Source organism: Chiloscyllium punctatum, chromosome 14, assembly GCF_047496795.1.
Source record: "Chiloscyllium punctatum isolate Juve2018m chromosome 14, sChiPun1.3, whole genome shotgun sequence".
Lineage (NCBI taxonomy): Eukaryota > Metazoa > Chordata > Chondrichthyes > Orectolobiformes > Hemiscylliidae > Chiloscyllium > Chiloscyllium punctatum.
In genome coordinates this window covers 26959567-26975045 of record NC_092752.1, presented here as the reverse complement: position 1 = coordinate 26975045, position 15479 = coordinate 26959567, and the positions used below count along the sequence as shown (strand labels likewise).

The 15479-nt window shown below is 42.1% G+C and overlaps 1 protein-coding gene across 2 annotated transcripts in view; it reads right to left on the bottom strand.

The window, feature by feature from the left end:
- Window positions 1-12309, bottom strand: part of slc7a11 (solute carrier family 7 member 11) — a 182218-nt gene extending 169909 nt beyond the window's left edge. Inside the window, exon 1 of one of the 2 annotated variants that reach the window (XM_072584080.1) lies at window positions 11643-12309. In XM_072584080.1, the coding sequence (XP_072440181.1) occupies window positions 11643-11925 (283 nt within the window). In that variant the 5' untranslated portion in view covers window positions 11926-12309. The remainder of the gene's footprint in view (window positions 1-11642) is intronic. The other variant, XM_072584079.1, reaches the window with a different exon arrangement.
- Window positions 12310-15479: the final 3170 nt, after the last annotated feature.

The window sequence follows — 15479 nt, the reverse complement described above, 5'->3', positions numbered from 1 at the left end:
ATCATACCTGTACATCTTCCTTCCAACCTATCCACTCCACCCTCCCCTCTGACCCATCACCATCACCCCCACCTCCATCTACCTATCGCCTTCCCAGCCACCTTTCTCCAGCCCCATCCTCCTATTTATCTCCCAGTCCCCTCCCTTTCCCCCAACATTACTGATGAAGAACTTTTTGTCTGAAACTTCGATTCTCCTGCTCCTCGGATGCTGCCTGACCTGCTGTGCCACATTTTCTGACTCTGATCTCCAGCATCTGCAGTCCTCACTCCCTCTTATATGTCCATACACTTGAGGCATTGGGATAGTTTGATTATTCTTTGATTATTCTTTGATTATTCTTTGGCACGAAGACCTCAGACCCCTCTATGCCTTGATGGCAGCTGCCCCAAGCTTTAGTGCATCCCTCAGCACGTAGTCTTGGGCCTTGGAATGTGCCAGTCTGCAACACTGGGTCGAGGTCAACTCTTTATAATGCAAGATCCACAAGTTTCGGGTACACCAAAGAGCATCTTTCATCGAACTGATAGTCTTCCAGGCACAGTCGACATTTTGCCTCTGTCTGTGTCCCAGGGACCAAAATATGGAGCACAAGAATAATTCATCATGGATCTGCTCATAGTGAACCTCAGCACAAACCAATATATCTCTCTGCACGCCTTCTTTTCAAAGGCACATTCAGAAGGAGATTTGTGACAGTCTCTTTCCCCCACAGCCATTCCCAGTGAAGTGTCATTATGACTACACCACTATCTCTCCTAACATAGTTGCCAGATTTACTGTGGACGTCTTCTGTCTTATCATGTGGAAGTCAGCCTGAACAAAATCTTGATTCTTAGTAACTGTTTCACATTACTATCTTCACAGCACAATTTTGAATTCAATCCTCTCATGATCACTATCAGATACATTTGCACACCCTGTAATGTAAGGCTGTATACCAAATCTAGCTCATTACCTATTAACTTGCTTCTTCTACGTTTGTAGGATATATTATGGAGAAAGTCAGCCACAACACAGTAAGTAAATTCATTATCTTTCTGACATAATCTAATTTATTTACCAAAATCTATCAGAAAGATAAATTCCCTAGTTAAATTCACTATGCATTTGTTGAATACTTATATAATCTCTCCATTGATATATTTCTTGATGCTCAAGAGCTACTTGGGAGCCTGTATACAACTCCCTCGACAGTTTCAAATCCCTTTCTAAATAGCTTCACAATGATATCACTGTCAAAGTCAGTGATAGTACAAAGTAGGCTGATTATGCAATGTTGGAGATAGTTTCTTGGTATGTTAACTACAATGTAGTGGGTCAACAATTGTTACTGTGGATTAGTGGTGCTGGAAGAGCACAGCAGTTCAGGCAGCATCCAAGGAGCAGCGAAATCGACGTTTCGGGCAAAAGCCCTTCATCAGGAATAAAGGCAGAGAGTCTGAAGCGAGGAGAGATAAGCTAGAGGAGGGTGGGGATGGGGAAAAAGTAGCATAGAGTACAATGGGTGAGTGGGAGAGGGGGTGAAGGTGATAGGTCAGGGAGGAGAGGGTGGAGTGGATAGGTGGAAAAGGAGATAGTCAGGTAGGACAAGTCTGGACAAGTCATGGGGACAGTGCTGAGCTGGATGTTTGGAACTAGGGTGAGGTGAGGGAAGGTGAAATGAAGAAACTAGTGAAGTCCACATTGATGCCCTGGGGTTAAAATGTTCCGAGGCGGAAGATGAGGTGTTCTTCCTCCAGGCATCTGGTGGTGAGGGAGCGGCGGTGAAGGAGGCCCAGGACCTCCATGTCCTTGGCAGAGTGGGAGGGGGAGTTGAAATGTTGGGCCACGGGGCGGAGTGGTTGATTGGTGCGGGTGTCCCGGAGATGTTCCCTAACTTCTCCATCTATACCTTCAATCCAGCAAAGGATTCAAATTAAAAAGAAATTGGGGGTTGTATTAAAACCCCACCAATTTCCTGAAGAAGAGTCACTGCACTTAATGTCAACTCTGCTTTTTCTCCACAGATGCTGCCAGACCTGCTGAGTTTATCCAGGACTTTCTGTTTTTGTTTCAGATTTCCAGTATCTGCAATTGCTTTGTTATAAATTAAAATTCACCACAAGTTGCGATACTTACAAATAGAAATACATGTTGACTTGACAGATAATTTGTTGAAAAATGTGTTGCTGGAAAAGCGCAGCAGGTCAGGCAGCATCCAAGGAGCAGGAGAATCGACGTTTCGGACATAAGCCCTTCTTCAATTTGTTGAGGCATGCGACTTTCTCAGTATTTGGAACTAGTGGTTTTAAACAGCAGTTAAACATTCTGAAATTGCTGTAAATTCTTTGCTTGCATTAGTTGCACATGTACATAACACAGTAAAAACCAAACTTAATCTGCCATATTAAGAAAAAATGTGTAATGCAATTTGATACATTCCACACTATTGGTTTGAAATTGCACTGAATTATATTAATAACAAATACATTGAAGTATTCATGTGAAATCTGAAGTTGTTCAATTATTTATCAAATGAATTAAAAAGTCTGTAGGTAATATTGTACAGCAAAATTTCAATCCGTATGTTTTATGTCAGACACAGCAATTCCATTAACTTCAATCAATTCAATTTCTCTTGCTATGACAAATGTGGTCAGCTCACTGACTGAGATGAATTGCAAAAAATAGAGTTCCGTGTATATAAACGCTTTCAAGACCTCAGGACATCCCAACAAACTTAGAAAGCAGTAAGCACTTTTTGAAATGTAGTTAATGTCACAATATAGGAAATTCAGGCTGCCAATTCATGTACAGCAAGGTCCCAAATGCCACAATTAACTAATCAGTAATTCTGTACTTGTTTTGGTGTTGGTTGAGAAATAAATATTGTGTAAGCCCCTTGTCTTCATAGTTAAACACCCTAATAACATTCAAAATTAATGTAATAATCTTGCTTTTCACTTACCTGCCAGGAATTTTCACCTAGAATTAAAAATGCAGTTATCATTAATTTTTCAATATCTACTCCATACTCAGAGTGCATATATGAAACAGTAAACTCCTTTGATGTTTAAGCTCTGCCACAAATAATGCCAATTTGAAATCTGTATTAAAAGGGCTACCAGCATCTTTAAAAAGGTTATTGGAGAGCTTTTTGTGCAATTTTAGAGTCATTGAGTTTTTAACAACGCAGAAAAAGGCAGTTCAGCCCATCATGTCTGCAGTGGTCATCAAGTATCCATCTATTCTCATTCCATTTTCCAGCACTTGGCCTGAGGGGGTCAAGCCTGAAACATCAATTCTCCAGCCCCTTGGATGCTGCCTGACCTGCCCTGTTTTACCAGCACCCCAGTCTCAGCTCTGATCTCCAGCATCTGCAGTCCTCACTTTCTCCTCCCTGTAGCCTTACATGCCATGGCATTTCAAATACTCATTTAAAAACCTCTTAAGTGATTTTAAGGCTCCAATCCTGACCATTTATGAGCTCCAAGTGCTCACAACCTGCCGGGTGATTTATTTGTCCTCAAAATCCCTCTAAACCTCAACATTGTGCCCGTGGTTACTGACCCCTCTACCAAGGAGGAATTTCTTCCCATTTGAAAGTGCCTCTTTGAACTTTGTACACCTGATTCAGATCCCACCTCCTGACCCTTCACTGCTCCAAGACCAACATTAGCCTATCTAGACTTTCTTCATTGCTGAATTATGGGCAAACAAAACTGTATGCAGTATTCCAGCTGTGGCCTAACTTAAGTTATACAAAGCTCCATCATAAACTCCTTGTTCTCGTATTCAAAGCTTTGTAAATGAAGGCCAGCATTCCATTTGCCCTCTTAATTACCTTATCAACCTATCCTGCTGCCTTCAGGGACCAAATAAAAACTGAAAGAACTGTGGATGCTGTAAATCAGAAACAAAAACAGAAGCTGCTGAAAAAGCTTAGCAAGTTTGGCAGCATCTGTGGAGAGAAATCAGAGTGACGTTTCCTTGAAATTGTTGGTTGCAAGGAAAATTCCAGATTATTTGCAGAACATAGGGAGGAGGGAGGGAGTAAAATGTAAATGATAGGTGGGCATAGAGCCCAAGGAGAGAGGAGAACAGTTGGTCAGGCAAAGGAGTGGATAGCAATCCAGCTAGGAGGGTAAATAGCTGTTAATGGACACTGTTAGTGGCTAACTGTGGCTTTCGGAATGCTGCTCCTTCAACTACCTGATGAAGGACCAGCACTCTGAAAGCTAGTGCTCCCAAAAAGACATGTTGGACTATAACCAGGTGTTGTGTCATTGTTAACTTTGTACACCCAAGTCCAAAACCGGCATCTCAAAATCATGGCTAACAACGGGTTGTGATAACACAGCCTGGTGTGTGTGGGGGGGGGGGGTTGGAATAAGAACATAGGGCTTGAGTTCTCCCATGTCCTTACCCAACTCCCACACACCACACATTGTTAGCCATTATTAGTCCCGATTATCAGCTATTCACCCTCCTAGCTGGATTGTTATCCACTCCTTTGTCTGACCAACTGCTCTTCTCTCTCTTTGGGCTCTATCACCCCCTACCATTTACTCCGTACCCCTCCCCCCATTGTATTTTCTGAGTTTAAACCAACATTTTTTCTAGCACCATCAGTTTGAGGAAGGGTCACTTGATCCGAAATGCTAACTCTGATTTTTATCCACAGATACACAGACCTGCTGAACATTTCTAGCAATTTCTGTTTCTGTTGCCTTGAAGGACCAATGGACATGCACACCAAGGTCTCTCTGATCCTCTGCATAGGGTTCTCCCATTCAATGTACATTCCCTTGCATTGCTAATTCTCCCAAAATGCATCACCTTTCATGCTTTAGGATTAAATTCCAACTGCCACTGTGCAGCCAATCTGACCAGCTTGTCTATATCAGAATCTAAGGCTTTCTTCCTCTCTATTTACCACACCACAAATTATTGTGTTAGCTGAAAACTTACTGACCATACCTCCTACATTCATGTTTAAATCATTGATTTACACAACAATCACTAAACAACCCAGCCCCATGGGCTACTAGACACTGGCTTCCAAACACAAAAACACCCTTCAAATAGCATCCTCTGCTTCCTACTCCAAGCTAATTTTGGATTCAATTTGCTAAACCACTTAAGGAATCCATGGGCTCTTAGCTTCTTAACTAGTCTGTCATACAAGACCTTTCCAAAAGCCTTACCAAAGTCCATGTAAGTTACATCAACTACACTACCCACATCTACACTCCGAGTCTCCTCCTTGAAAAATTCAACCAAATTTGTTTGACATGATCTGTCCCTCACAAAACTGTTTGTTTATTCTTGATTACCCATTGGCTCTCTAAGTGAAAATTAATTCTGTTCCTCAGAATGTTTTTCCATAGTTTCCCTATCATGAAGGTTAAACTTACAGTCTTCTAATTTCATGGTTTATCTCTACCAACATTCTTGAATAGTGATTTCACATTAGCAGTTCTCTAGTCCTCTGGCACCATTTCTTGGGACTGGAAAGGATTTGAAAATTAATGTTAGAGCCCTGGAATATCCTACCTTGTCTTCCTCAAGCAGCCTTGAATATATTATCTCTGGGCCTGGAGATTTCTCCACTTTCAAGCCTGCTAAAACCATTAATATGTCCTTACCCTCAATTTATAAAAGTACATCACAATGCCCCTTCCCTGATTACCCGACTTACATTATCCTTCTCTAACGTGAATACAGTTGCAAAGTATCATTTAAAACTTCAGTTATGTCTTCTGGCTCCACACAGTTTGCCTCCTTGGTCGCTAATGAATTATTTTTTTCCCTGCTCTTGCCCCTGACACACTAGCAAAATGCCTTTAGATTTTCCTTAATGTTACTTGCCAGGATTTTCTCAAGTTGTCTCTTGGCTGTCCTTTCCATACTCCTTTTGACCATCTGCTGGTTTGAGCCTTCAGTATCTATTATAAGTTTCCTTTATGTTTCTTATCCAATCTTGTGCATACCTTAATGCGCAGGGTTCTCAGGACTGGCCCCATCCTTTGCACTTATGAGATCATGTTGGTCCTGCACTCTCACTATTACCCTTTTGAATATCTCCCACTGCTCTGATGTGGATTTTCCTGCAACCTGCTGCTCCCAGTCCACTTTGGTCAGATCTTGTCTTATCTTATTAAAATTCACCTCTCCACCACTCCCCACCCACACCACCGCCCCCCCCCCCCCCCCCCTCCCAAATCAGAACATTTATTTTCCAGTCTTTCTTTGCCCTTATCCATAACTATCCAATCTTACTGAATTATGGTGACTATCACTGAATGCTCCACCACTGCCACATTGGTCACTTGTTTGGCTTTAATACCAATACCTTTCTTTTAGAACTTTCTATGTTCTGGCTTAAAAAACTCTCTTGGACACATTTTAAGACAGATTTTACACCTCCTTTATGCCTTTCACACCTTATCCAACCCTTTGTTTCACATGCATAAGTTGGTTGTAGCATTTCTGACATTACGTTACAACACCAACCACAATTAATTGCTTCTAAAATGTTTAAGTGATATTCATGGTATATGCAATATTAGGTTTGAGCAATTCTTTTGGGGTTCTTGTGGTGCACCTGATGATCTGGGTTAAAGTCCCATCTGCTCCGAAGATGTATCATAACATACGCAACAAGATTGATTTTAAAAATGTCCTTAGCTCTTCTTCCAAAGTTCCATTGAACTTTACCCCCATCCTCTCCTAAATCTCACTGCAGTGAACGTGCTCTTGTTGAAGCAACAAATTTACTTAAGCAATTGGGGAGACTATAAGAAATTAGTCATGTGCATGACTGATCTGTCAAAATCTATACGGTTAGTCTTGATCTTGTCATTGCTTGTATAAGGATGAAATGTTGGAGAGCAGTGGAAAAATCCACAATCATAACTATTTACATTGGATCTTGCATCTAGATAAACCTCTCATGGTTGTACAGACTTGTCATAGTCTGGTAAATGTAGCTTAATAACGGTTTAAAATTGTAGCCCATTATTACTTGTGCAAAAAAAATGTGAAAGCAGTCAGACTATAAATCCACCGAGCTTCTCTGCCACTGTAATTAGGATAATGATAGACAATGAATCCTAAGAAAAGGCATGAAATGAACTAAGAGATTGCAAATGTATCCCAATATGAAAGTGATTTTTAACACTCCAAACTTCAGTTGCACACTTGTGTCTCTATCACAGAAAATAGATGTTGACATGTTGGTTTGGTTCCATTCAGGCAAAAGTAGCAGTGTATTCAGGAAAATGGTAGTATCCTGGTGGTACAAGGTGTTTTTTTACAATGAGAGAAATTTGCATGCAACTTTTACAAGGCACATTTTGGATAGGAATTCCTATTTCTATGACACAGTTTATACTTGACTTTGTAGTGGAGATCAGGATGTCAAGTGAGTGGGCACATATCAGTTCTGAGAAGTCATATATTGACCCCATCTGTGGGCTTTATACATGTGGAAATAAGACAATGGCTACAATTGCTGTTGCGGTGAGTAATGCTGAATGCAGATTCTGAAACTCAGTGAAAATTGACAAGAGGTTGGATATTTTATATCAACTTGCTCACCTCTTGAACTCTTGAACCATGAAAGTCTTTTCACATTCAGCAGACCTCAGGTTAGAAGAATTATGTACTATTTGGCTAAATAGATACAGTGCACAAACTCAAGCATTTTAAGATTATCCAAGACAATACATTTCACTTGAATGGTGTCCTTCCCACTGGAATCAATTACCAAGGTTTTGAAGAATGGGGCACCATCATTGTAGATCATACAGGATACACTGCAGTTGCTATTCATAAAGTATCTCCCAGCTTGTAAGTTTGAATAGACACAAACTGTTAATGAACAGCCTCATGTCTAAGATCATCACTGTGCCTTATCAATACAGGGCATTAGTGAGCTGCGATCAACAGGAAACAGGTACCAAAAATTCTAATTTCCTCTTTCATGCCAAGTATCTCTTCCTCCACCCCACACCCCCAACATACCTTAAACTACATTTTGCATAAGACTGCTCCCATGCTGGGTATTATAACACATCTATTACAGCAGGAGAAATAAGGTAACATTTGAATATTTCTGAAGAGAGACATGTTGTCAATGCTTTTTGACAAACTCATTAGGACAGATAAATCCAGGGAGAGCTAGCCATTTGGATACAAAATTGTTTAAAGGTAGGAGACAGAGGGTGATGGTGGAGGGTTGTTTTTCATACTGGAGGCCTGTGACCACCAGTGTGCTGCAAGGATCGGTGTTGTGTCCACTGCTTCTTGTCATTTATATAATGATTTGGATGTGATATAGCTGGTATGGTTAGTAAGCTTGCAGATGGCACCAAACCTGGTGGTGTTGTGGACATTGAAGAAGGTTAACTCAGAGTATTGGGTTGAGGAGTTATAGATGGAGATTAAGTTAGATAAATATGAGGTGTTGCATTTTGGTAAGGGAAATCAAGGCAGGACTTACACAGTTAATGGTAGGATCCTGGGAAGTGTTGCCAAACAAAGAGATCTTGGGTAGACAGGGTAATGAGCAAGACATTTGGTACACTTGCCTTCATTGGCCAGTGCATTGAACATTGGAGTTGGGATTTCATGTGGTGGCTGTACAGAATATTAGTTGGGCCACTTTTGGAATATTGTGTCCAATTCTGGCCTCCCTGCTATAGGAAAGATGCTGTTAAACTTGAAATGGTTCAGAAAAGATTTACAAGGATGGTGCTGAGGTGGGAGAGTTTGAACTATATGGAGAGGCTAAATAGGGTGGGGCTATTTTCCCTGGAGCGTCGGAGATTGAGGGGTGACCTTATGAGGGTTTATAAAATTATGAGGGGTATGGATAGGGCATAGGTTTAAAGTGAGAGGGTAAATATATAAATGGGATCTAAGAGGCAACTTTTTCATGCAGTGGGTGGTGCTTGTATTGAATGAGTTTCCAGAGGAAGTAGTGGAGGCTGGTATAATTACAATATTTAAAAGGCATCTGGATGGGTACATGAATTGTAAGGGTTTAGATAGATATGGGCCAAATGCTGGCAAATGGGACTGGATTAGTTTAGTAAATTTGGTTGGCATGGATGAGTTGGACTGAAGAGTCTGTTTCTATACTGTACAACCATAGAGCTCTAAAAATATCAAATTCCCAAGGAAGCAACAATTTAATCTATGTGGGAAATGTAGTGGCACTAAAAGGGATGCAGGGGAGGTTCACTAGGTTGATTTTGAAGTTGAGAGGGTTGATTTATGAAGTGAGATCAAGTAGACTGGGACAATACTGCCTGGAATTTAGAAGAATGAGAGGCGATGTTATAGAAACAGATGCAACTTTAAAGGGAATGGATAGGATAGAAGCAGGGAGGTTGTTTCCACTGGTGGGTGAAACTAGAACTAGGAGGTATGGCCTTAAAATAAGAGGGACCAGATTTAGGACTGAGTTGAGGAGGAACTTCTTCACCCAAAGGGTTGGAATTTCCAGTCCAGTGAAACAGTTGAGGCTATCTCATTGAATGTTTCTAAGACAAAGATAGATTTTTGAACAGTAGAGGAATTAAGTGTGGGTAAGTGGAGCTGAATCCACAAAAAACATCAGCCATGATCTTACTGCATTGCAGAGCAGGCTCGAAGGGCCAGGTGGCCTACCCCTGCTCCGAGTTCTCATGATCTTATGAGAAAAGAATGATGATTGGTTAATAGTAAATAAGCTCTGATTGGCCCAACTATTTAAGATAGATTTAAGACAGATATCAGGGTAGTTTCTTTACTCAGAGAGTAGTAAGGGTGTGGAACAGCCTGCTTGCAACAGGAGTAGACACCGATGTTAAGAGCATTCAAATGGGCATTGGACATACATATGGCTAATAATGGAATGGTGAAGGATAGATGGGCATCAGATTAATTTCGCAGGTCAGCACATCATTGAAGGACAAAGGGGCTTTACTGCGCTGGAACATTCAATGTCCTATGTTCTATGTTCTATTGCTATGAGGAATGCACCATCCAACTATTGTCTTGATGTTTTCCTTTATTTCAGAAATGAAGCAATGTCTGGGCAAATCCCTTTTGGTCTGCAGATGCTAAGTCCCTGCATATGAATACTTGTAGATCCTTACAGGTATCGTGAACAACAATGCATCATTTCCAATTAGTAATCTTAAATTGACTGTTTGTGTAATTCTTAGTACACTCAGAGTCAATGAGCAAATGCTGCCCTATCACAGAGTTACATTTAACTTTAGAAATCTGTCCTCTGCAGGTTAATTCAATGCCACCTTTCTTCAGCCATGCACTTATTTAAAAACAGTAGCCATAGAAAAAGTACAAAGTAGGTCATGTTTGTATATGTGTGTGGAGGTATGCTTTAATATTCTGAAAATCTTTTTAATCTAAAAGCCTAAAAGAAAATATGGATTAATTACTGGTGGAGATAATGAGTTGCTAGTTGCCATCAAGCTCTCCCTACACTGATCATAGTTACAGTATTATGGTCATACACGTCCTTCTACTTATAGCCATTTAATTACATGGTAATAAAATCCCTGTAAAGTTCCTCTTTGATCTATTCAAGTTATGGAAACCAACCTGTATGGTGCCATTGACCGTCTATAAGTAATTGCTAATCCATTGTCCTCTTATGATACAGCTCCTTTACTTAAAAGAACTCCATGTCAGCACCTTTTTGAAGGTGGGTGATGCTCAAATATCGCTGCACAAGTCACCCAAGTATTCCATAGGCTGACTGCCCTCTGCAGAAAACAGAACCACTACATCACCAGCCTCTTCCTGCTTCTTCAAAGTCCTCTGAATGATCCCTCCTTCATCCATGTAAATAACAAAACTGTTTCCCAATGATTTTTTTTTGGGGGGGGGAATGATGGGGGAGCTGTACAAGCATGTCTTCTACAAAATACAATACCAACTGTCACACTATATAGCACCTTAAACAGTGAACCATACCAATGGGCTTGTGCAATTGGTTAAAAAGTAACACTACATAGGGAGGTATAGGGAGACACCGAGAAGGTGGGCTTTTACAGAACATCTTATAGGAAAACTGATGAAAATTACCTTATTAATACCCTTCCCACATCAGTATGATTATATATAACAGTGACATTTGATCACAACCACCTGATGAAGGAGCGTCGCTCCGAAACCTAGTGCTTCCAATTAAACCTGTTGGACTATAACCTGGTGTTGTGTGATTTTTAACTTGGTACATCCCAGTCCAACACCGGCATCTCCAAATCATGACATTTGACAGGAACTGTATGCGCATACAGAACAATTATTAATCAACAAAGCATCACAAGTGATAGTTTGACAGCGGACAGAAGTTTTGGAGCGACAGGACTGGCTAAAGCAAAGGCAAAGTTGTCACTCCTGAAGTTGTAGATTGCACTCCCTCTATCTCCCACTGTTTGTCAGATCAAGGAGAGAAGCAGACACTGAAAATCCCATTGCTTTGGACACGACCTGTTGTCCCAGCCTCACACGAACTACTCTTCCACCGAATCTGCACCCCCGCCCCCCCCCCCCCCCCCCCGCACCAATTATCAAATCAGAGGGAAAACAGAAAGAAAAGTTTGAGATGAACTTCCCAAAGTCTGTGAAGTCGAACTCACCGAAAAGCGAGAGTATCCCGCAGGCAGTCCACATAACCAGCGCCATCCCGACAGTGCCAGTGTGCTGCAGGATTCCCTTGGGAGAGATGAAGATGCCCGCTCCGATGATCGTGCCGATGATAATCGATATGCCTCTCAGCAGAGTCACTTTCTTCTTTAGCCGCACCTTGTCCTGGGAGCTGGTATTTGGCTGGTGGGAGCCCCCCTCAGGGGGTAGGAAGGCCTTGGTGCCCCCGCTGGGGTGGTCTCCGCTAGAGATCGCCGATATTGCGCTGCTGGACATGCTGCGAGGAGTCAGTAAGGAGTCACTGGTGTCTCTCGGTATACTCTCCCTGATCCACGGGGCTATATCCTGGCAGGTGGATATGTGGCTTTAAATCGGACTCTGGCTACCAAGACTCATTTCACTGATTACCTGCGTGTGTGTGTGTGAGGGTCTCTGTGTTCATCCGTTTGTGCGTGTCTACTTGGTTCTGCTTGTATAAGTATGTCTGTCTCCTCACTGCTGCACTAGACCCTCCTAAAAGTAACAAGCCCGCTTCCGCCGGCTCTTTATTCAGCCCCGGGCAAACACACAATTAGTTGATGTCATTACACGGCATGTGTTGCATCAGCCAGGGAATATTACTCAGCGCTTTCTTGTACCAACACTGCTTGGACAACTCAAATTCCTGCACACGCTTTCTGTCACTTTGAGTTCCTCTTCCTATTTCTGACTCTCTCTCTTATTTTCTCCCTGTTGCGAAAGATAAAATATGACTTCCTGTTCAGTCTTTCCCAGCACCCCACTTGAATGGAATTCTTATGTCAACACCTGTGTGTTGATAATAAGAAATACCAACTGACCTGCTGTGGTTTAACTAATTTCACCACTCCAGGTTATAAATTGACCTGTTGGTAGTTATGACACACTTCTAGGGCAAGTAAGGACTTGATTCCCAAATTTCACTGTACCATCCAGCCCTCTTCCCTTTTTGTTGTATGTACACAAGTACACTATGACACTTTGGCTTACTGTGAGACGAATATTACTGGAAATATTCATACAAATAATGACTCACTTACACAACTAAAAACAAACACACATCCTATTATTAAAATCTCAGAGAGTTCTCTCACCTTGTCAGATTTTCTAGTCTAATGACTCAGCAGGTTACACTCCCATCTTCTCAATCAGACATCACAAGACATTGGGTTATAGTTGGGTTTATTTGAAATCACAAGCTTTCAGAGTGCTGCTCCGTTGTCGGGTGAAGGAGCACCACTCCAAAAGCTTGCGATTTCAAACAAACCTGTTGGACCATATCCTGGCATAACTTCGTATGACTTCTGACTTTGTCCATCCCAGTCTAAAACGGGCACCTTCACACCATGACTTCCCCGATTGAAACTCCAGCTCCATCAAAATTCTGCTGCTTGAATCTTGTCCCCTGTCAAATCTTCCTCAGGCAACAATCCAGCCCTTGCTGAGAAAGCTTGACATCTGAAATTTTGTATCAGAAATACTGGGCTGAAAGTTCTTTGGCGAAGTGTCAGTTTTGTTCAATTTCATTGGGGTGTTCGCTTTGCTTGGCCTGATGAGATATCTCACTGTATCTGAACAACCTCTACCCATTAACTATCTATCCCACCTCCATAGCTTCTCTCTCACCTAAATCTAGCCTCACCTCATCAATTGCCAGTCTCAGAACTCTACATTCAACAGATATTCACTGAAAGACTAGCATCCATGCTTTCTTTAAAAGACCACTGGAGAAGTATTGTCAATTTAGTGTTATGCCTCCCAGCTACATAACGGCACAGCCGTCATAAAACCTCCCTGCCCACAGCATGAGCTGACACTCCCTCACACATACAACCCCATTCTCCCACTCTATTCCCTATTGAACAACAAGGCCAAGCACTTTACCTGTCCTTACATACATTCTGGATTAGTGGTGCTGGAAGAGCACAGCAGTTCAGGCAGCATCCAAGTAGCTTCGAAATCGACGTTTCGGGCAAAAGCCCTTCATCAGGAATATACACCCCACCGAAACACCCTCTCTAATTCACCACTACTTTGTCCCTAATGCCTATTTTAGATCTTGTCGTTGTCCGTTGGAGGAATGTCACATACAAGCAAGCAATCAATAATTCAAAAAATGAGCTTTTATTTACAGTCAGCAAAAGCAAATACAATCAACAAATGAATAGAGGTTCCAGTTTGTCCCCTCAATGCAAATTAGATGCTGGCTTGATGACCAATGACCATTTATTTTTAATAATTGCTGCTCCTCGCTCTCATTCATTGCCCTGTGTGTAACAGCAGGTCTGTCTGGCTTGTAGCACCCACCACAGCTGAGCTCTATTATGTACAAGGACAGCTTCCTCATCCCCAAAGTTCTCATCCTCGGTAGACTGCTCCCCCATTTCCTCAGCACCTATCACATTGTTATATTTCCTGCTCCAATTGTGTAACTGCTACTTTCACAGCCACTGTGAGAGATTGGCCTCCCGCTCCTGCTAGTCTCAGGTCCCACTGTAGTATCCAGCAGAGCTCCGTCACTGTGTCCTGGGTTATGCAGAGACTAAATCGAAACTGTGCATGGCTCACCTACAGGAAATGGCGTCAGGAGAAAATCTTTGGTACTCCTCTTGTACCGATGGGCTTAAGGGCTCTACATTTGGGACGTCCACCTGAGCTGGCTGCTCCTTGACCCCATGGCAGTCTATTGATGCTCCTGGGTTTGCTGTTACTCTGGTCTTCATTCAACTTCTGATGTACTCAGCCACAGTGACCAATGGCCCACCAGCAACTGGGTGCAGGACTCTTCTTAGAAATGACCTAAGTTGGGAACATTTGGACCAAAATAGGTTCTAAGTACAGAGCAATCACTGATGTCAGGCCCTGAAAATGACAGGTGCACATATTGAGACATGCTGCAATCTGAAAATGAGGGCCACATCTCTATTATTAATTCAGCTTCAACTTTAGAATGTTTAGCAACTTGAGGGAAGTTGAGACAAGGAGTCTGGATAGAGTTAATGAGAAGCTATGTACATGTTTGATAGGGTAAGAGGTAGAGTGATGTTGATAGTATTAGAAAAGGAAGTGGAACATGCACCAAGAGATTTGAGGACCAGTGGAAATTGGACATCACCAACATACACAGGATGAAATGTTCAGTGTTCATCATATTTTCACAGACAGGTCGCCCAAAGACTCTGGGCCATCTGCTGCATAGTCACAGACCACAGGTAAGTTTCAGAATGAGATTTAGACTGGGCTACGAGTGGTGATCACAAATGGAGTTGGTGTGTGCTAATTCCATTCTATGAGTCTAAAGATTTGAGGAGTCATACAGATGTACAGCATGAAACAGACCCTTCAGTCCAATTCATCCACACTGACCAGAGACCCTAAACTAACCTTGTCCCATTTGCCAGCACTTGGCCCATATGTCTCTAACCCCTTCCTACGCATATGCATCCCATCCAGATGCCTTTTAAGTTTTCTAATTGTACCAGCGTCCACCACTTCCTCTGGCAGCTCATTCCAAACATGCACCACCCTCCGTGTGCAAAAGTTACACCTTAGGACCCTTTTAAATTTTTCCCCTCTCACCCTAAACCTATGCCCTCGGATTGTAGACTCCTCCACCCCAGGGAAAATACCTTGTCTATTTACTCTATCCATGCCCCTCATTTTTTTGGAAATTCACTTCCATGGGCAGCTCTTGGAGTTGGAGAAAATGTCTGAGCTGAGCCAGTTCCAGTATCAGCCTCACTCATTATGGATTAATCTCACCAAACAGGAGTCTTTTAATAGGCCTCTAGTTAACACGCTCAAGGAACTAA